Source organism: Lactuca sativa, chromosome 1, assembly GCF_002870075.4.
Source record: "Lactuca sativa cultivar Salinas chromosome 1, Lsat_Salinas_v11, whole genome shotgun sequence".
Classification (NCBI taxonomy): Eukaryota; Viridiplantae; Streptophyta; class Magnoliopsida; order Asterales; family Asteraceae; genus Lactuca; species Lactuca sativa.
Genome location: NC_056623.2, coordinates 207,267,489 through 207,290,620, shown reverse-complemented (window position 1 = coordinate 207,290,620; position 23,132 = coordinate 207,267,489). Strand labels below are relative to the sequence as shown.

General features: G+C 35.2%; 1 protein-coding gene across 2 annotated transcripts; it reads left to right on the top strand.

Moving 5' to 3' along the window:
* The first annotated feature begins 15,887 nt into the window (after positions 1–15,887).
* LOC111901380 (GDSL esterase/lipase At5g45960) lies at positions 15,888–19,273 on the top strand. Of its 2 annotated transcripts, XM_042895700.2 has the most exons (6): positions 15,888–16,035; positions 16,185–16,361; positions 16,462–16,592; positions 17,315–17,557; positions 18,508–18,769; positions 18,902–19,273. In XM_042895700.2, exons 2-6 carry the CDS (start codon positions 16,268–16,270, stop codon positions 19,096–19,098), a joined length of 927 nt encoding a protein of 308 aa, XP_042751634.1. In that variant the 5' UTR covers positions 15,888–16,035; positions 16,185–16,267; the 3' UTR covers positions 19,099–19,273. The 2 variants fall into 2 exon arrangements, with proteins under 2 accessions (XP_042751634.1, XP_023752999.1); XM_023897231.2 differs by lacking the exon at positions 15,888–16,035 and having other exon boundaries at positions 16,042–16,361.
* Positions 19,274–23,132: the final 3,859 nt, after the last annotated feature.

Here is a 23,132-nt window from a genome sequence, read left to right as displayed (position 1 = left end):
TCTTTTACCCGATGTCTGATAAAATGGTATTTTTTGTCGATATGCCTAGATCTACCGTGATCCCTTGGTACCTTGGTTAAGGCAACCGCTCCTTCATTATCACAGAAAATCTCCGTGGGCTCCTTTATGGATGGCACAACTCCAAGGTTTCCAATGAAGTTCTTCAACCATATTGCCTCTTTTGATGCTTCACTTGCTGCAATGTACTCTGATTCACATGTTGACTCAGCCACAGTCTCCTTCATGGAACTTTTCCAACTCACCGTTCCTCCATTAAGGGTAAAGACCTAGCCTGACTGCGAATGGTAATTATCGCGATCCGTCTGGAAACTAGCGTCACTGTACCCTCGTACCCTTAAGTCATCACTCCCACCAAGGACTAGAAACCATTCCTTGGTCCTCCGAAGGTACTTAAGAATATTCTTAACAGTCCAATGCGCTCTACCAGGGTTTCCCTGATATCTGCTGACCATGCTCAAAGCGAAGGCCACATCAGGGCGAGTACAAGTCATAGCGTACATGATCGAGCCAACTATGGATGCGTAAGGTACTCGGCTCATATTAGCTATTTCTGCCTCTGTACTCGGGCTTTGAGTATTACTCAACTTTGTATTGCTTTGGATTGGCAACTCCCCTTACTTGGAATTTTCCATACTAAACCACTTTAGTACCTTATCCAAGTATGTATCCTAACTGAGTTCTATCAGTCTCTTACTTCTGTTTCTTACTATCCTTATTCCCAGAATATACGCAGCCTCTCCGAGGTCCTTCATAGCGAAACACTTCCCAAGCCAGGACTTGACCTCTTGCAAGGTTGGGACGTCGTTTCCTATGAGTAGTATGTCATCAACATACAATACGAGGAAGCTCACTATACTCCCACTGTCCTTGACATACACACATGACTCATCTTCGCTTCGTAGAAAGCCAAACTCTTTAACCTTCTCGTCAAAACAAAGATTCTATCTGGGGGACGCTTGCTTTGATCCATAAATGGATTTCTCAAGCTTACACACTCTATTTTGATGCTTCGCATTGACAAAACTCTCTGGCTGATTCATGTAAATATCCTTAGCCAACTTTCCATTAAGAAAAAACAGTTTTCACGTCCATCTACCATATTTCTTAATCATGAAACGCAGCTATTGCGAGCATCACCCTAATAGACTTTATCTTGGCAACTGGCAAGAAGGTCTCATCATAGTCAACTCTAAGTGTTTGAGTAAAGCCCTTCGCGACCAATCGTGCTTTATAAGTGTGTACATTCCCATCCATGTTGTCTTCTTCTTGAAGATCCACTTGGACCCGACTGTCTTACGACCCAACACATTGTCAACCAAATTCCAAACTTGGTTGTCATACATGGATTGAATCTCATTGTAAATTGCCTCTTTCCACTTAGTAGACTTCGGGCCTGCCATGGCTTCCTTGTAGCTGCTAGGTTCATCCAAATTTACTAGTGTACTATCACTAATAAATGTATCCCCTTTAGTAGTAATATGGAATCCATACAACTAGGGTGGAACACTAGCCCTACTGGAACGTCTAAGAGGTAAGGACTCGTCAACAGGTTCAACAGAAATTTCCTCCTCAGGTTGAGTGCCAGTGTTAGAAGTTCCTTCATCTATTTGCTCTTGAATCTCTTCAAGATCAATTTGCCTCCCACTGTCCTCTTGGCTTATGAGTTCTCTTTCTCAGAAAACCCCTCTTCTCGCAACGAAGACAACATTGTCACTTGGTCTGTAAAAGAGATAGCTAAAGGACTTCTGTGGATAGCCAATGAAATAGCACTTCTCACGACGAGGTTCGAGCTTGTCGTGAGTCTCTCGTCTTACGAGAGTCTCGCAACCCTAAACCTTGATATGTACCAACGAGGGAGCTTTCCCTATCCACATCTCGTGAAGTGTTTTGGCAACCTTCTTGGTGGGAACTAGGTTAAGGGTATGGGCGGCAGTCTCCAAGGCATACCCCCAGAAAGCTACTAGTAACGAAGCCCAACTCATCATAGAACAAACCATGTCCAACAAGGTCCGATTACGTCTCTCAGCCACACCATTCAATTTTGGCGTTCTCAAAGGCATCAATTGTGAAACAATAACGGATTCCTTTAGATAGTCGTGAAATTCAAGACTTAGGTACTCTCCTCCTCAATCTGACCGAAGCATCTTGATTTTCCTGCCCAGCTGATTCTCCACTTCATTCTTAAACTCTTTGAACTTTTCAAAGGTTTCCGAATTATGCTTAATTAAGTAGATATATCCATATCTGCTATAATCATCCATAAAAGTCACGTAGAAGAGGTAAGTATCCCTTGTGGTAGATCTAAAGGGCCCACACCCAATGGTGTGTATGAGATCCAATAGACCCTCACCCCTTTCACAAGTGCCAGTAGAGGGTGAATTGGTCATTTTCCCAAGTAAACAAGATTCACACATGTCATCGTCCCTAAGGTTGAATGACTGCAACACTCCATCCTTTTGGAGTTGGGCTATGCGTTTCTTGTTGACATGGCCAAGACGACAATGCCACAAGCATGCTTTGTCTAGACTATTAGACGAATCAATATTCAACACATCATTTCCTAAATTGTCTACAACCAATACAGATTCATATATTCCATTACAAGGAAATGCATTGAAATAAAAAACACCATTCAAATAAACATTAATAGAACCATTACTATTATCAAATGAATATCTGAAACCCTGTCTATATAATCCATGAAAAGAAATGATGTTCTTTTCCATATCCGGTGAATAGAAACAATTATTTAAATCTAACCCTAACCCGTTACTTAACACTAAAGAATAAACTCTGACTTTGGTCACAGGCAACGATCTTCTATTTCCCATAATCAAGTTTATTTTCCCATGCTCCACTTCCTTACTTCTTTTTAGGCCCTGCAAATCAGAACAAATGTGAAAAACACACCCTGTATGAAGAACCCATGAAGTAGCAAGTGATGAGTTGTTAGATTTAATAGAATATATACCTGTGAAGGTGGGCTTTATCTTCCCATCCTTAATGTCCTGCAGATATTTAGGGAAGCTACATTTCTAGTGGCCCTTCTCGTGGCAATAGAAGTAGTCTCCTTCCTTAGGGTCAGAGAAGGGTTTAGCAGAACCTGCTTTGGTCCCATTAGAGGATGAACCATCATGGGACTTTCCCTTTTGGTGGCTCTTTGAAAGAGCCTTCCTCTTCTTTCATTCCCTTGGCAAATTGCCAACACAAGAGCAGCCACAACAGAGGATGGTGCAACAGATTTGTCCTTGAGGTTGCTCTCAGCAGTCCTCAGTAGTCCTTGAAGCTTACTCAAGGAGACCTCTTCCTTATTCATGTGGTAGATCATTCTGAATTGGTTGTAGCAGGAAGGCAAGGAGTGGTGGATGATGTCGATAGCCAAATCCTCATCAAACTTAACATTAAGTTTGAGAAGACGATCAACATACGTGTTTATTTTCTGCAAATGAGAGGTTAGGGATTCTCCACTCCCCATCTTAGTGGTGATCATGTTAGTAATGATCTCATAGCGCTCTTGCCTCGCGCTTTGGTGGTACCTGTCCAGCAAATCTTGATCCATTTCATATGGATACATGTCCTCATAGGACTTTTGGAGTTCGAGGTTCATGGTGGCCAGCATGATGCAATGAACTTTCGTAGCATCACGCTCGTGGGCCTCAAAGGCGGCCAACTCTTCAGGAGTAGCAACATCTGGGATGATCTTTTCAAGCTTCTCATTGAGGACATATTCTTTGTCCTCGTAGCGAGTGATCATGTGAATGTCCCTCATCCACTCGTTGAAATTCGACCCATCAAATGTCACCTTTTGACATAGGTTCATTAACGAGAATGACCCAGAAGCATTGTTGTTGTTGTTAGCAGACATCTGAAAAAGAAAGGAACAAAGTTTGATTAGAAATGAATCCCCAAATAAATACCCAAATGAAAAATTAGGGCTAGGATGCAACAACATTATTCACAACTTAGAAAAGGGATGCCGTAATCTAAATGCAAATAATTTGAAGGTAAGTGAATGACGATTCACTAATTTCCACCATGAAAAACGAAAAGAATTTAAGTTTTAAATTTATTTGAAAACTCCCAGATTCTTTTGAGATTCATTGAACTTTTCAATGAGATGTTTAAATCTCGATATGCCCTTCAAGTTTGTGACTGGGATACCGAGGATCACAAACAAGGTGTGAATAACCATGCGAATCAACAAGGTGTACTCAATGTCTCTATCACCTAATCAATGTGCCAGTAAACCACACACTCTCCATTGATCTATGACAAACATCGAGCCGCCCTTCGCTACCAATGTCAATCCCAAATTAGTGTGCCGGTTAACCACAAACGCTCCACTAACATTTAACAAGGGTACAAAGTGTAATTCAATGATGTAGCATCATTTTTACATTTTACCCTAAAGTAACTAAGATTGGGAATTTGTAAAAACATTATAGTTACTGTGTATTATTCATTATACTTTTAACGTGGAGAGGATTGTCCTATCCTACCCATTCGGCTAACAACCCTCCACCAATCAAGGAAGTGGTGGGTAAGAGTGGATACCCATTAAACGGCCATTTTATAGGCCATAACCTTATACCCCCTTATAGATCGGCTTCGTGAATGAGGCCTACTAACGGTAAGACTAGCACTTTAAGTTATACATATATATTAATTAATCTTTTAATAATATAATAGTATAGGGTTGAATTTTAAACTTGTATAATTCTAAGGGATTGAAATTTAAATTATTCCAAATTAAACTTTTAATTATAAAATTTAAATTTCAAAACTTGAGGACAAGTTTTGAACTTTTTAAAACACAAGGGATCAAATAGCAAATAATTTAAATTAAACAATTAATTTTATAATTATCTATATTTGACCTAATTCAATTTTAGTCACAAGATAATTACCAAATAATGTAAATAATCTATATTTATCATATAAAGAAACTAGACAAAATTGCAAAAATGGTCCCTGTAGTATGCATTTTTTTGGGGTTTCAGTCCAAACCTCGACTTTTTTGTATTCATGATCCTTTTGGCCTAGTTTGTAGGCAAAGTGGGTCCCCCGACTTAACTGCCATTAAGTTTTTGCTGTTAACCTCCTCATGTGCATCTCACATGAGGGTATATTTGTATTTTTACTTCTAAAGGACCATTTTTCCACCTAAAAAAATATTTTTTTTAAAAAGTAATACCTGTTTATTTATTTTAATAATGAAAAAATAAAGATCTCTCTCTCTCTCTCTCTCTCTCTCTCTCTCTCTCCACCGTAAAAGCCCTTTCTTCTTTCATCCTTCACAATGAATCTTTAATGGCTTCTTCCCTAGAACACTCTTCCTCAAAACACTATGTAGATTCGAAGCTGAAAGATTTCCCCAAGTTGTTGATCTCTTATGGGTCAAAAAGAGATCAATTTTTTTTCTTGAATTCTCCCATATTCGAAGTAGCTTGTATGTCATTTTTGAGTTCAATTACAACCAAGTTTTCGCAAACGCAAATCCATTTCCTCAACACCACCATCAAAGAAATTAGGATTCTTTAGAACAGATCAGAAATTAAGCCTCATCACATTCTCTCAAGCATTTCTTCAAGAACATAAAACAGAGTAAGAAAACCATTCCTTGCTCTTCCCTCTAAACTCAAATCGCATGAAATTTGTAAGGCTAAAAAGCCCCAAAAATTGCTTCTGAAGGTTTGCAGGCTTACTCCCATGGTGGTGTGACTTTATCATTCCATATACCCTGATGGTTTTCAGGCTAAGTTCTAGGTCTTGAACATGGAATAAGCAAATAGCGAGCGTATTGGAATAATTACTCAATCAATGAAGGATCTTCATCTGTATTGAAAGATTTCACCCTCTCTGATGTTGCCACCATGTTTTCTGCCACATCTTTTGAATCGGTTTTCGAAAGATCAGTCGAGACACGATCAAAAAGGTTCTGGTAAACATCCAAGTGACGAGCATAAAGTTGTTCATATGAAAAACCATTGACCGAATTTAAAGTATTCAAAGCTTCAGATGTAGGGAATTTTCGTAGAATCCGAAGGCTGAGTGTAATTTCTTCATATTGGATTTTTGATTGATTGAACTTCTATGAGTGTTCGTAGATGATGTGGTTTGAGCTAGCTGAAGTGGTGAAGAAATGAAGCTGGAGCAACACCTGGTGAGATCGATTCCTAATTATGGGGAAGGTTGTGGAGAGAGAGAGAGAGTGAGGGAGAGAGAGGGTGAGAAGAGAGAAAGAGAGAGAGATATCTTTTATTTTTTCATTATTAAAATAAATAAAAAGGTATTACTTTTTAAAGGTTCAAAACTAGACCTTAGAAGTGAATATACAAATACACCCTCATGTGAGATACACATGAGGAGGTTAACAGCAAAAACTTAACGGCAGTTAAGTCGGGGGACCAATTTTTTGTACAAACTAGGCCAAAAGGACCATGAATCCAAAAAAGTCGAGGTTTGGACTGAAACCCCAAAAAAATGCATACCATAGGGACCATTTTTGCAATTTTGTCAAGAAACTATTATTCAAAAGATTTGAAATTATCTTTTGTTTTGGCGAGGATAATCATTTAAATACAATAAATTCGGATTTTATTATTAAAAAACGATTTTGGCATTTATCCTATAGCAAAACAGCAAGAAATACCGATATATGCTCTGTCTGACTCCCAAACTTGCCGAGTCAGTTACTGGACTCGCCGAGTTGGGCCAACTCGCTGAGTCCAGACATTGACTCACCGAGTTGGGTCGGGAAAAGGCCAGAAAAACGATTTTCAGCAAAATCTCGACAATTACATCATATACAACAGAAACCAATCAAGGCTCTGATACCAATGATGGTTTTAAAGCAAAAGAACATCCTATGTGCTAATGGAAAACCCTAAAGCTTGGATCTAGGCTTCTCTATTGTACATGTAATTAATTTAAGACTTGTAACCCTAGATATAGCATGTATAATTTGAAATTAACACTATAAGAACAAATCTAAGTGTTTACCTCTTTCAATTGGCTTGAAATCCTTTGAATCTTCTTGATCTTGAGCTTAGAGTCACAATTGTAACTCTTCTAATAGTTCACAAACACCACAAGCAAGAAGCCGATTATGAGAGAGGAGGAAGAACACTAAAAATCGGCCCTAGGGTTTCTCTTGGGGTCAAGCTTCCGAAAATTGCAATCAAAGGCCTCTATTTATAGTGTAGGCTACTAGGGTTTCAGTCTAAACCCTAATGGACAGCTTAGTCAGCAAGCAGCCCATGGAACCTTCTAGATTAGGGCCTTTGGACGAAAATATGATGGATCCCCATCATAATTTCGTTTCCCCTTAGTCCATTAGGTTTCCCATCCCAAAACTTAACTATCATACATTTGACAGTTTATGCCCCTTTACTTAATTAATATCTTTTAGTCATCAAATTAATTGCTAATTAATTTATGACTAAGATTAATCAAATAATATGATTTCTCCTTTAATATATTATTCTTATAATATATTAATAAATCATAATATCTTCTTTCTCTCCTAAATAACATTGCCAATTTGCTTTGGTGAAGGCAACCCAAAAGGACCATGCACAACCGGGTCAATTACATGCCAAATATAGTTACGGGCTTAGACGCTAATCCAACATTGATCACCAAGCAGCCCATGGAACCTTCTGGAATAGGGCCTATGGACGAAATTTTTATGGACTCTCATCATAATTTCGTTCTCCTCTTGATCCATTAGGTTTCCCAGCCCAAAATCCAACTATCACACATTTGACAGTTTAAACCTCTTTATTTAATTAATCTCTTTTAGCCGCCAAATTATTTCCTAATTAATTTCTGACTAATATTAGTTAAATAATATGATTTTTTTCTTTTAATATATTAATCTTATAATATATTAATAAATCATAATATCTTCTCTCTCTCCATAAATTACATTGTCAAGTTGCTTTGGTAAAGGCAACCCAAAAGGACCATATACAATCGGGTCAAATACATACCAAATATAGTTATGGGCTTAGACACTAATCCAACATATGGATATTAAAGTTATACATTCAGTTCAATACCTTTGGTTAGCAAATGTGTACAAACATGTTCATTTATACAAACAACTCTACTAGTATACTATAATAGGTATAGTCTAGGAAGTCACTACTCACTATTTCTTGTACTATGAAACATACAAGAGTCAGTTAATTCATGAGTCAATACAAACTTACTATGATGCGAAACTAAGAAAATATACTATTATGAGACAGAATGAACATACTATGATGAGAAACTAAGAGAACATAAAATACACTACACTATACAAGAGAACATACTATGATGAGAAACAAAGAGAACACACACTACACTAGTACAAAGAGAACAAACAAAACACTAGAACATACTATACAAACACTATAACATTAATGTGAGCCACTACTTCATGACATGGCAAGCAATTGTTGCGTCACGTTTTGCAACCAGAGTCTCCTGGAGAGAGAGCGTGAGTTGGTGTATAGATCTATACGGGATTGACTATCCTACACCTTGCTGCTAGCTACAGTGGGACCTTCAGGTCTACGGGTGACTAATATCATACCATTTCGATGCCTTAGAGAGTCGTGTTTTACCTAGTTTATCAAGCATGGTTACAACTATATCACATTTTGCCTTAACTAAAACAATGGTTTTAAGGTAGTTAGTACAACGGTAGTAGCTATATACTAATACTGCAAGTACATCATTATTATTTTCCCATTACATTCATATTGTGAACTTTTCACATAAACGGTAATGTAAACTATATTTATAGTAAATGATAGTCTATCTTTGGGGAAAATTGCACACATTTACAAACAAACAACATACAGAACATTCGAGCCTTGGTAAGGCTACTTTTAGTAGAAAATATAGGATTTTCTAGGAGATACAAACATTTACAAACGGTTACAAATATTTACAAACATTTACATACAAACACTTTCATACAAACAATGACACTAAAATACTTATGAACTCACCAGCCTTAATGCTGATCTACGCTTTCAAAATAACTTGTATTCTCAGGTTATCAGTAAACAGGTACCGATGCCAGGTTTCAGAGAAGATGGAGCATGTTCAAGACTCATCTCTTATTTTGATTCATATTTTTGGTGTCTTATAAACTATACAGAAAACATTTATATTAAAAATTATATTATTAATGTAATGGATGATGTTGTTGCTTGTTTACTATTCTGCATTATTGTGATACTGTACGTGACGTCCTCTGCCCCGGAATGTTTCTGCCGTTCAGGTTTTGGGGTGTGACAGATTGGTATTAGAGTATTGTTTATAGTGAATCGAGTATATCAACCCATAAAAGATATACAAACTATAAACACAACGAGATTAAAATACTCTGACCAAGAGTATATACTTTTAAATAATAAAATGTTTAACTAAGTATAAATACCTGCATTCATACTAAAATCAGTGTCACTAGGACAGAACAAAAATATTACGATTGTTGAACATTACAAGTAGGCTAGGGGATGTATAGTCAGTTCTGGGAATAACATACCCTGATCAACTATGTTGGTCCGAGAAGTGATTAGCATATGCCTAAGAATGGTTGTGAGGTTGCAACAAGTGTAAAACTTACCAACACTACTACAATGAGAACATTAGAACATAACATAAACCTAAAATACTATAGGAGTATTTTGTGTTACTATAATTATTTATCAAATTCCATTGCTAATACTCTATGTTCTTACGGGTTAGCCGCACACTACAAGAAGATTGGGCAACAGCGGCGACACACGTCGCCGCTAAAGGTTAGGCTTGTCACCGCTAATACTTTTAGCGGCGACATGTCGCTGCAAATACGTCGCCGGTATTGATTCGTCGCTAATACGCTCAATGTCGCCGCAAATACTTGATGTCGCCGCTAATACTCCCGTCGTCGCTAATGCTGCCCGCCGCCGCTAATATGTTGTCGCCGCTAATAGGACGCCGTCGCCACTATTCCCGTCGCTGCTAATGCTCTTTTGATTTTTTTTTTGTTTATTTATTTCACATTAAATTTATAATCAATCCAAATATTAATCCATATAGCATTTGAAAAATCTGATAATTTTATATAGAAATATTAATACATAAAATCAATCCAAAATATTAATCCATATATATACAACATTTAGTATTGTTTCGAATTACAAAACGTTTCATAAAATCCTAAAATAACTACTCGTCCTCATCATCATCTCCATTATTTGGTGGCGGCAATGAGCGAAACCACTCTTCCAATGCTGCAGAACAAGCCGGGTCCTGTAGTATTGTTTGGAGCATTTGCAACTATAAAAAAAACAAAATATATTAACAATATATCAGAATAACATTATAATTAATTATACCATTCCATTATAGCATTTACTAACAATTACCTGTGATTGTGATTGTTCTTGTGTCATTGGTTGTTGCTGATCGTAGATAGACACAACGGTAGGGGGTTTACGCCCAATGCCTCTGATATGTCCGCGTCGAACACCCAATATTCTTTCAAAACAATCTTTTATATTAGTTGGTGCTAGACCGCTTGCCTCAGAAGTAGCTTGGGTTCGTTGGTTTATCTCTTCGAGTAAAGCATTCTGTATTTTTTAAAAACAATAAAAATCATAAAAATTAGATTACTAAATATCTTTGACGATATAAACACTTATATGAAAAATACAAATTAACCACTTACGTAATGTTGCTCGACTGCAGGACTATAAAATACCCCTTGGCGATTGGAATTAGCTTTACGAAAAGCTTCGATTTGACTGATATCCTATTTAACATTAAAATTTAGATTAGTTATACTTTAAATAAATATTTAAATATATCATAACTTACCTCTTTAAAACATGCATTGCTGTATGAGCTCGACCCCCCTCTGTTTACAACTACTTGTTTTGCACGACATTCCTTGTTTGACGCCGAACGCCTTAAAAATTCTGGCGTTTGAAAATGTTCGACTGCCTTTGCCCAATTTTCATGTGACATTCCGTTAGGGGGGTTGTTTAATGCAGCTTGGATATCTGCAGGCCCCCCGATTTCCTTAAAATAAGCATGAGCTTTACTTTTTCGACCTCTGTAAACTTTTGCAAGACTTGAATCAATGCTCCGCAACAATTGAGCACGCTCCGGATCCATGTTAACCTTATCCAAATCAAATTTATTCTGCAAAACACAAAAATTTTAGTTAATTAAATAACAATCACAACTAAAATTAAAATTGTATCCAAGTTACCTTTAGATGAACAACTGCTGCGTTCCTTAAAGCGGGGGAAACATTGTCCCAACCAGATACGTTGAAAGGGACATTGTTCCACAAATACCTCCCAATTTCATGGGTGAACCAATTACCACGCTTTCCGACAGGGGAATATGTGATCTCTCTGTCGAAATCCAAATCTATGGGCTTTCCCTTATTTGCCCTTATCAACTTTCCCAACTCAATATTTTTTGACATGCCTCTCCTTTTTTTAGGAAGCTCGGCTGCAAAAATACAATTAAACCTATTAGTCATGATAACTTATTATAAAATAATAAAAATAGTTAATAAATATATCAGAATAAAACTCACCATCTTGTTCGTGCTGACCACGACCAAAGCCTCCTGGAGGTGGTGGATCCCCGGCTCCATCACCTCCGTGTCCAAGCCCCATAACATCGGCCATCATGGCCAAGAGTATTGCCCAAGTAAACCTCATCTGCAATATGAATAAAAGTTAGTTACCCTGCGAAATTGTAAGATATACAATATAGACAAACAACATAAATAAAACATAAACAAACAATATGAATTAAAGTTACATTTCAAATAAAGTTTCTATTACCAAAAAATATTGATTTTTTAATCAGAATCTTGATCATATAATTCAATGTCTTCTTCATCCGTATCATAATCAGAATCGCCATCATCATAATCAGTCTCTTCATCGGAAACATTATCGATTCTACCCGTTGGCGGAGGTACTTCAGTCTCGTCTTCATCATCATAATCAGCATTGTTTTGAGCTACATGAACATTGTTTTGAAAGTATTGTGAGAAGTCAATAAAAAGTCTAGCTCCAGATGAAGAGTTGTTTTGAACTATGTCAACATTTTCGGCCTCCACATTGTCGACATCTTGGACAGAGTCACTGTAAGCATTTTGGACACGAGGATTGTCGGATGGTAGATCCCAAATATTTCGATGATTAACATGCTCGACGATACAACGAGGGTTGTTGTTTTGGTTTCTTCGATGATTAACAGGCTGGCGGATGTAGAACACTTGTTTGGTTTTATAAGTGATTTAATTTGATTTTATAAAGGTAACTTAATTTGATTCTAAAAGTAAATTAATTAGATTTTATAATTAATTTAATATTTTCTTTTTTGTTATTAGTTTAATTTATTTATTAAACTAATTTTATTTTATTTTAATAGTAACATTAACTTGATTTTAAAACTACTTTAAGTTGATTTTACAATTAATTTATTATTTTTTAATGTTTTTTTAAATTAATTTAATTTTATTCTATTTAAATTAAAATTACAAGGAGTACGTTGCTATTAAGTTAGTTTTATAATTAATATAATTTGATTTTACAAAGGTAACTTAATTTGATTCTAAAAGTAAATTAATTAGATTTTATAATTAATTTAATATTTTCTTTTTTGTTATTAGTTTAATTTATTTATTAAACTAATTTTATTTTATTTTAATATTAACATTAACTTGATTTTAAAACTACTTTAAGTTGATTTTACAATTAATTTATTATTTTTTAATGTTTTTTTTAAATTAATTTATTTTTATTCTATTTAAATTAAAATTACAAGAAGTCACTAAAAGTATGTTTCTATTAAGTTGGTTTTATAAGTGATTTAATTTGCTTTTATAAAGGTAACTTAATTTGATTCTAAATGTAAATTAATTAGATTTCATAATTAATTTAATATTTTCTATTAAGTTAGTTTTATAATTAATATAATTTGATTTTATAAATGTAACTTAATTTGATTCTAAACGTAAATTAATTAGATTTTATAATTAATTTAATATTTTCTTTTTTTTTATTAGTTTAATTTATTAAACTAACTTTATTTTAATTTTAATTTATTAAACTAACTTTATTTTATTTTAATTTTAACATTAACTTGATTTACAACTAATTTATTATTTTTTTAATGTTTTTTTAAATTAATTTAAATTTATTCTATAATTAAATTAAAATTACTAGAAATACATTGCTATTAATAACCTAATTAAAGCTAAAGTTGTAATGACCAACATTAAGTCACTAAAAGTATGTTGCTATTAAGTTGGCCAAACATTAAGTCACTAACAAAATTAAGCACTTTCAAACCATATACAATACATTATTAGAAGTAAGTTGCTATTAATAGCCTAATTAAGCTAAATGTATACATCCAATTTCATATTTCAATAACCTAATTAAGCTAAATGCATATTTCAATTTCATCCAATTTCATACAATTAAGCCAAATGTATATATTCAATTTCATACAATTTGCATATTCCAATTTAATCCAATTTGCATATTCCAATTTCATACAAATATATACATCTAAGTTTCATGTTAAGGCAATGTGGTATAACTTCAATGTAATTTAAACATAAATTTCAACAAAATACATACAATCCAACAAAATTCCCACAAATGTGAACAAAACACACATAATAATTCAACAATCCAACAAAATGCATAACCAACAAAATACATACAATCCAACAAAATGCATAACCAATTCATATATCAAAATACAAACATAATCACTCAACAAACTTGAAAAATACTCACTATTTATCATCTAAAACAGAAAAATCATAAAGAAGATGAGAAATTTGACCTTGGTTGGGGGCAATTTCGGAAGGTTGTGGCGGTATTGTGGCTGCCTTGAGGGAAGGAGAAGCTAGCTAGCACCGGTCCAAGAAGCAATGCGTCCACCAAGTTGAAAAATTGCGAGATATTGAAGAAAAAACGAGAGAGAAAGAGTTATGGGTATCAGCTGTGAATGGCAGAAAGGTAAACTGTGAAGGGTATATGCGTTTAGCATTAGCGGCGACGGCTATTAGCGGCGACGTAGGGCAATAGCGGCGACATTAGGGCATTAGCGGCGACACACGGAGGGAAAACTCAGCGCGCCTTTCCGCTTTCCTTAACAACCGTTAGATTGAAAACAAATCGGACGGCTGGGATGAAAATGACGCGGATCGCTAAATGAAAGCATTAGCGGCGACGCCTTTAGCGGCGACAGCCAGCAATAGCGGCGACAAGTAGCGCGTCTTTTACGTGTCGCCGCTATTGCTGGCTGTCGCCGCTAATGCTTTCTTTTCTTGTAGTGCCATATTCATTCTTTAAACCGTTGCTAATACAAACGGATATTTCGTATGGGTAAAATCTGTTAATCATAATGCACTATATGTTGAATTGATGCTAAACATGTGCACTTATATGTAACGCTTCCATTGACCACAACTCGAAAAAAAAAATACAGATTTTAGTAGACTTGGTTTAGACTGACAAACTAATGCAGAAATATACGATATCCTTATCATTCTTTTCTTTTTGGTTTTTCCCAAACGTTTTCTCTTCGACTTTAATCAGTTTTAGTGGATCAATTATTCGTATGCATGCTTTTTAAATTTTAATGGATCAATCATAGTTCGATTTTCCATGTCTAATTGATTTAATTTGTGATCATTGTGGTCTGTGTATATGGATTCTGTCGACATGATTGACATGGATAAGCTGGCAAATACATGTATATGTTTGTGGCTAACAAATTAATTAACCCTTGATATAGGAGTGACCAGTTTAGATTATATATACCGGATATAGACATTGTTTCCACAAAACTGGCATATTCATATTTTTATATAGAATTAAAACGCAACATCAATGTCTAAAAATAATATTAATGATTCAAACACCATCTAGTGATAGTGGTTAGCAGACAACACTGATACAATTAATATGGCCAACAGCTATCAGATCATAAATGTACTAGACTATTAAATTATTTGTATGGATGAATCGAGTGACGTGGTTCCCACAAGTAAGATAGGTAGAAATGAAGGAATATCTAGGTAGACTGTTGATTACGTTAAAGCAATCACCAAAATCTGTTTTCATGTGAAGGAGATGGGGAGGAAGGATTCAAGTAATCATATAACGACGATAGTAAAGAGTGTGGTTACGTAAATTAATGCTTCGATAATAGTTTCAATTAACCAATGATGCTAACAATATGGACTCACTACTCATGGAAATTTATGTACAAGACTTTGTAACGTTTAGAAGTACCTACCTAAAAGATGTGAACAAAAAACATTACTTTTTACAAAATATTTAAAATCATTAATTAATGCTTCGATAATACTTTCAACTAATCAATGGACTCAATACTCTTGGAAATTTAAGTACAAGTCTTTGTAACGTTTAGAAGTACCTACCTAAAAGATGTGAACAAAACACATTAATTTTTACAAAATATTTTAAATCATTTTATCTTTGAATTCATTTTTGTGAAGAATCATTTTACAAAAAGGTCATTGCCGTGTTGCTCCGGTTAAAGACCATCAACCAAAAGTATGGGTGGTTGTGTGATTTCTCATATAAAAACCTCAATTATTGTGAGATGGTTTAATGTGATATTTTTTGTTTTCTAAAGGTACATGGATTCTTTTATGGAAAACATATATATTGGAAATTACCATATTTACCAATTAGTTACCTTTATGATATATTATAATGATCAACTTTTTTATGGTCCATAACTTCTGTCACCTATTAAATGTTTAATTATTAATAAATGATATATTTTTCTTAACAAAGTGTCCAATCAAAATGTAGTCTTCTTTCACCATAATGTCGAGTTCGAGGATATTGTCATTTTTGGAACTAAGGTAAAAAATTCTTCACAAGTGTAAGAACCATTTGTATGAAATAAGTTAGGTGAGCGACCAAAGAAGGCCATTAAGCAAACAAGGTAATCTTCACCACAACATATAACAAAATCCCTACACTTTGGTTTCTCTAACTCAACAAAAAAAATGGATTCCTCTCTTTTACTTCACAACATTATATCTCTCTTATTCATCTTCTTTACCATTAACTACTCTCAATCTCAAACTCCAGTTGCTAAACCGAAGCCTTCAGCCCTTTTCGTGTTTGGAGACTCCACTGTTGATGCAGGAAACAACAACTTCATAAGAACTCCTATGAAAAGCAATTTCCCACCTTATGGTAGGGATTTTATCAACCACATTCCCACCGGAAGATTCAGTAATGGTCGCCTTGTTCCTGATTTCGTCGGTAAAAATCACTGATTCAAATGGTTTTTGCTTTTTTTTTTTTTTCTTTTTTGTCTAAAGCTATTGATGTATAATTAATTTCTCTGTTTTCTTTTTTGCAGCTTCATACGTCGGTGTCAAAGATAGTGTCCCAGCTTATTTGGATCCCACTCTTAGGATTGACGACCTAATGACCGGTGTTTCATTTGCATCTGCCGGTTCTGGATTTGATCCACTTACCCCTACACTTTCCGTCTCTCTCTCTCTCTCTCTCTCTCTCTCTCTCTCTCTCTCTCTCTCCTCTCTCTCTCTCTCTCTCTCTCTCCCTCTCTCTCTCTCTCTCACACACACACACACACAAGCACTCAAACACACAAACACCCACATAAGCACTGCCTATGTATCTATTTTTGTGTGTGTTTGTGTTGATAGAGAGACAATAATATCAGTTTTAGACACGAATATTTATTAGAGGAAGTTACAAATTTCAAATGGTAACAACTTTTTTTCGATGTAGCTTCTACTTTGGTCACCCTTTTTTCATATATTCATTACATTACGTAGTTTTTATCAGGAAGCCTGTAAAAGGTTAGCACTTGCAATGGTTTTCCAAATCCTTTGTACTGGATATTGATCAGTGTACAACAGAAAATTAATTAACTACAGCCGAGTACGAATAGCTCATAAATGTTTCTATATTTACAATTTATTGTTTCACTGAAAGTGAATAACGTTAAATTCTTATTCACTAGGGTCGTTACTCGTTAGTAACCAGTACCTAAGAATGTTGGGAATCATTGACATGGTATTTTATGCATACGTATATGGAATAGTACTGATTATATAGATGGTTTGAAAATGACATTTTCTTATTGATGTCATTAAGATATGGTTTTAGATATATGCATGCATCATATAAGCTAGTTAGTTAGCTAGTTTCTTACATTTTGATTGTGTACATTGTTGTATATATAGGGTGCAATTTCATTGGAACAGCAGATGAAATACTTCAGAGAGTATAAATCGAAGATGGATATGTTAATTGGGAAAGAACGAACGGTTGATATAATTAAGAGGGCCGCGTTTATGCTCAGTGCTGGTACAAATGATTTTATTGTAAATTATTATGCCTTGGGTGAACCAGTGTCACAGGTTTTGTATCCGAACGTTTCAAGTTATCAAAATCTTTTGTTTGAAAACATCGACCAGTTCTTGAAGGTATGTTTTTATCATGCATGCCAATAGCACAATCTTATTTATGACATGTTAAGTCAACTACTACATTGTAAGCTTCATGAAAAAAAAAAAAAATACATTTTAGGCAATCAATGTAATCTTTAGAAAGAACTAATCGTTTGGTCTGAACTAAAATAAATGAAAAGTTAAGCTGCTGATTCTTAAATTAGATATATGTGATACAAGAGATTATGGACCAATGGATACTGTCATAAATGTTGGTTTATCTAATATAGAATTATTTTTTGGCCCATAATTTAAAATGCCATAAATGGGTACGTGTTACATTGCATGAGACATAGTCAGATATACCGACTTTTCATGAGTTAAGTTGACGTTGAAATGTGGGTGAGAAACTAAATAGAAAACGTCATAAAAACCTTATTAAATGAGAGTGGGACATGATTAGGTGTTGTCTAATAAATTATATTTTGATAGTACGCATTAATATATCCATTTGAAAATGGTTTTAGTTATAATTTGAGGTAAAAATAAATAAAATTGGGTATCAAGATAAAGTTTTTATTTACTTTTGACTGCCTTACTTTTAGATATTGGTATCCTAATATGTCAACAAATGTCAACAAGCGTGATGTCTTATGCACGTTGGCTTTTGTCTTGAGTATTATCTTTTAATTGTGTGCAAATCTTATTTCTCAATAATTAAAGAGAAATTTTTATCTTTAATTGATCTGACATGCACTCCTATCATGTGGATTTAATTACCTAATGATAAGTCACTATCCTATAATACTATTTATAATAAGAAAGAAGAGAAAAATTAAAGGCATCGTGACATGGACCAATAGTACTACATGCACATGTCCATTTTGAATTAATTATTAATTTCACATAATCAAAAAGTTTTCCGTATACATATGGGGTTAATTTTTTGTTGTTACAATTAATTCCGGATGTATATAATTTTGAAGGAATTGATGAATGAAGGTGCTCGAAAGATAGCCATGGTAGGTTTACCTCCAATGGGTTGCCTGCCTGAAGTAATTACTTTGAACAGAAATGCTGCAATGAATGGACGAGAATGCGTAGCAACCATGTTATCGGTTGCAAAAGACTACAACGTAATTCTTCAAAACAAATTGAAAGCGATGCAAACTTCTGAAACCAAATTCTATTATGCAGACATATACACACCTCTTCTTGACATGATTCAATTTGGAAAAAGCAAACTTGGTAAGTTTATAAAGTTAAAACATATTAGTGTGTTAGCATGAAGATTCCTACGCATATATGTATCTAAAGCTCACTTTCAGGAGCAATTAGAGATAATTAAAACCTACTAAAATGAATTTTATCCATTGATAGGTTTTGAAGAGGTGAGTACCGGATGTTGTGGAACTGGATATATTGAAGCATCAATACTATGCAACATGAACTCAGCTATATGTGATGATGCATCAAAATATGTGTTCTGGGACGCTGTTCACCCAACTGAAAAAGCTTATTACTATGTATTTACAACCATCCGTCCGGTGGTTGATATAGTATTGAATGACTATTAAAGTAAATTAAAATGATTTATCATGAAGCAAGATGATAGGTTTTAAAGCCTAGTTTCCATTTAAATGCATGTTAATGTGTGCTTAGTGTTATAATATGTATATGTAATATATCCGGTCCACTCTCGGTTTGCATAACATTTTGGTTTCAGCTCTATACCATAAATTATCTTAACCATCCTATTTTACCATAACCTATTATATTTTATCATGAGTTATCTATTGTACTAAAACATTCACAATGTATTAAACTTATTAAAATTTAATTTAATTGATTGACATGTTATCATTTTATATTCTATACAACTCTAGCTATATTAACTTTACTACAATGCATTCAACTAAGTTCAATGAAATATATTTTTAATAATTGAAATGTTTTATTTTCTATTGAAAAGCTCAATGGTCATTGAACTCTATATCTACTAAATGATAACATGACATCTCATAATGATAGAGTGTAATACATTAAATGTCAATTATGCATTCAATCTTATTCAACTCTTCCATTGCCACTACAAGAATAACGACTAATAGTGACAATGCCATTAGCGGCGACAACCAATAAACATGTTGGATGTCGCCACTAATAGTGGTTGTTTGAAACGTCACAAAAATACAAGGTAAAATTTTGTTTTTAATTCAACCAAACATTCATTCATTACTTTCAAAATAGTGATAGTATCAAAAGTATTTCCAATAACATCAAAGTGGTAACATAATTATAAGTATGAAATCCCTTGTGGATGCAATGTAATCATGTCGGACTCTTCCCATTGGAACCAAAAGTACCTGAAATATTTTAACCACAAAACCGTAAGCATAAATCTTAGTGATTTCCACAAAATACCACATACGATACAAAACATAACAGGTCTATTTCAACCCCAAGAAGGTGCTATAGGCCAAATCATACTCTTAACCCTTGACATGGGCCAATTAATGGTCTTTACTTATGCATGTGTCATGGGACAAATCCTGGTCTTCTATACAATTGTCATGGGTCAAACTTTGGTCTTGCATGTAAATGTCAGGGGGCGAATCCTGGTCTTCCATAAAATGCCAAGGGCCAAACCATGGTTTTCCATTCAGGTATCACAAAGACATCAAACAACCTACATCGTATAGTGAAAGAGCTCACCTCGCAACATAGTCAACAACTAACCAGCTTACATAGCCAAAAGGGTATTGCACACCACCTACCGAATCATACAAGGTAAACCTTAGTCTTCCTTCTTAAACTAGCATTTTTAATAAAAGTCAAAATTAGTCAAAAGTCAACGGTCAAAGTCAATGCCAGTTAACCTTCATGTTGTGGTCATCCTTTGGCCACGTCGTGGGATCTTCGCGACAAAACAATCGTGTTCGGGCCAGCCACCACGTCGTGGCAAGCATGCCACCATGTTGTGGCAACTGGAAAGAAAAAACTTAATGGGTTAAGCTTTTAATTCGCTAAGCATTAAAACCATACTTTGCAAAAGGCTTATTGGGACCTTAATGGTCCATACAAATCCAAACTTTATGGTCATGCATGTCTAATGCATGTCCTTCTCTTATCTAGGTCAAAAATGGTAGAAATAGGGTCAAAACCCCATGCAAGGCTTTTAACACTCACTTAACTTCTAGATCTACAAGATATTAAGCTCATGCGACCCTGGAATGCAATAAAGTTGCTAACTTTATTTCATTCAACCACTCCAACCAAAGCAAAGAACCAAAATAAGCTAAAAAGACCTAGATCTATAAGGAAGAAACCAACAAGATGAGAACTTAAGGACCTACAAAGAGTCCAGAAGATGTACACAAGCCTATGGGTAACCACTTGGGAGCTTAGGGACTTACAAAGAGTCCAACAAGATGAGAGCTTAAGGACTTACAAAGAGTCTAGAAGATGAGAGCTGAGGGACTTGCAAAGAGTCCACTTGGGAGGAAAGGCCAACCGTTCCTTGAGAAGCAAGAAGCTCATAGCCTATGGGTAACCTTATCAGAATACTTCCTTCTTCTTTTACCACGAATAACTAAACCTAAACAAACAACTTATATTCAAACTTCTCATCGTACTTTCATCTTATGGGTCGGTTTTCCCCCAATTCGGTTCGACCCAATATCTGTCGCTACTTGTCTCTGATCAATGCCCAAGTTGGCTTTGTGTATCCAATCTGTAGCTTATTTAGACTTTGAAGAAACTCATGTTTGTCATATCCAATGACCTTTGACGTTCCCATTGTATTACTACTACTTTTGCATAATGCAAGTGATCTTCACATAACATGACCAAAACAGGATAAGATCGTGACAAGCACAATGTTGTCTTGAAATGTACTAAGTTAACACTAGCAACAACATAAACTTACCATTCCATCTTTATTATAACTTTATCGTCATATATTTATTACATAGGGTTTTAGCTAAAGTCTAAAATAACTATTAATCTATCCAATGTGATCACATTCAAGCTAGGGCTTTTCCTCGATTAGAAGAACAACCAGACATGACCTGCGGTGCTTCCCTTACTTCCTCTGCCGTGAGTTGAAAGGCTCACCCTTTGGCCCTGAGAGCTTCAACTCTGCCCTAATGTCCATCGATTATTCTTAAAGTTGCTGGTGCTAGAGCTTGTATTGCGCCTGTTGGATTCATAAGAGGACAATTGGCCCTTATGTCATCCATCTGATTGCAGTGGAAACAGTTACACACTCCTTATGCTTCCTTCTTATAGTCTTAGATGAAATGTCCCTCTTTTTTCGCACTTGTGGAATATCACATCATGACAATCTCCCTATTGTAATTTCCACACTTCTTACACCAAGGTCCTTTCTGTCCTCCGGACTTTGATTGGTCGTGCTTGAATCTTTTGGTTGTTGGCTGGGACAAACTTGGAGCCTGCCTCTTTTCCTTTTGTTGAATTTCCAACTCAATTTCCCTTCTCCTTGCATTCACTTTCATCTCTGCTAAGGTCTTGTATATATTGTTCGATACGAACTCCTTTGTATCAATTTTGAGCATACTTAAGTATCGAGCCATCTGTACTTGCTCCGATACGGCATATTCTGGGAAAAAAGGCTATCTCGGTGAACATCTTAGTGATCTCAGTCACCGATTTAGTGGTCTTTTTGAGTGATACATATTCTTAAGCGAGCCACTCCCTCTCTGCTGGTGGAACATACTCTGCCTTGAACTTCTCAATGAACTATTCCCAAATCACCACGTTCTCGCAAGGTGAATAGTTTTAGTGACAAAGTTAAACTAGTCTTTTGCTCCTAGACGTATCCGAAAAAGCACAAGTGTAAAAGCATCCTTCTACATCCGAGATCCACCCCATGGAAATAACTAGATCTGTAAAATAATCAAACACAGGAGCTTTGGCGTTGTTAAATTCTCGATAGGGCATTTCCTTTTCTCTAGCAACAGTTGCGTACCTTTCATCAAATAGGGCTATCAATTAAGCCTTAATAGTTCTATACATTTCTGGAATCAGTTATCTTACAATCGTTGATACCGCTGCCTCTATCTAATCGCGTATATAATAGTCTCACTTGGTCTTAACCCTTCAGATCCAGAACCCATCCTGCTTGCTCTTGTGATAATTACTGTGCTGAAGGCGTAACGGGAATGGGTTGATATGAATCGAACTAATTCTAAAGGGATATTCGAATCCGCTCAAGTTCCTTAGAAATTTTGTGGATTTTCTTGAGTTATGTATAAATCTTTTATTTCCAGTAGTACGGGCCCATACTACCTTCCACACATACCCATACCAGATCTAAAAATTTCCCCAAGGATTCCAAGTCACTACACTCTGCTATTGTTAGGTATTTTCGCACACAGTGTTTCAATTACCTAATTATTTCTTTCCTAATCTTCACTCGGATCTTGCTATTCTACCAACGCCCTATCTTACGAATATATATGCCTTATCAAGCATATATTAAATTTCCTAGACTATCCTTCTAGGATTACTTCCCACTTCACTCCACTATTATCCGAGGAAGAACTTCTACCACTATCAACTAACTATTAGACGAATACAATTACATGCC

What these genes read in the sequence shown, in the direction of transcription:
- LOC111901380 (XM_023897231.2), top strand. Translation starts at nt 16,100, where the DNA reads ATGGATTCCTCTCTTTTACTTCACAACATTATATCTCTCTTATTCATC. An exon ending in CCTTGTTCCTGATTTCGTCG is followed by an intron (nt 16,362 to 16,461) that starts GTAAAAATCACT and finishes TCTTTTTTGCAG; the next exon opens with CTTCATACGTCGGTGTCAAA. An exon ending in ATTTGGAAAAAGCAAACTTG is followed by an intron (nt 18,770 to 18,901) that starts GTAAGTTTATAA and finishes ATCCATTGATAG; the next exon opens with GTTTTGAAGAGGTGAGTACC.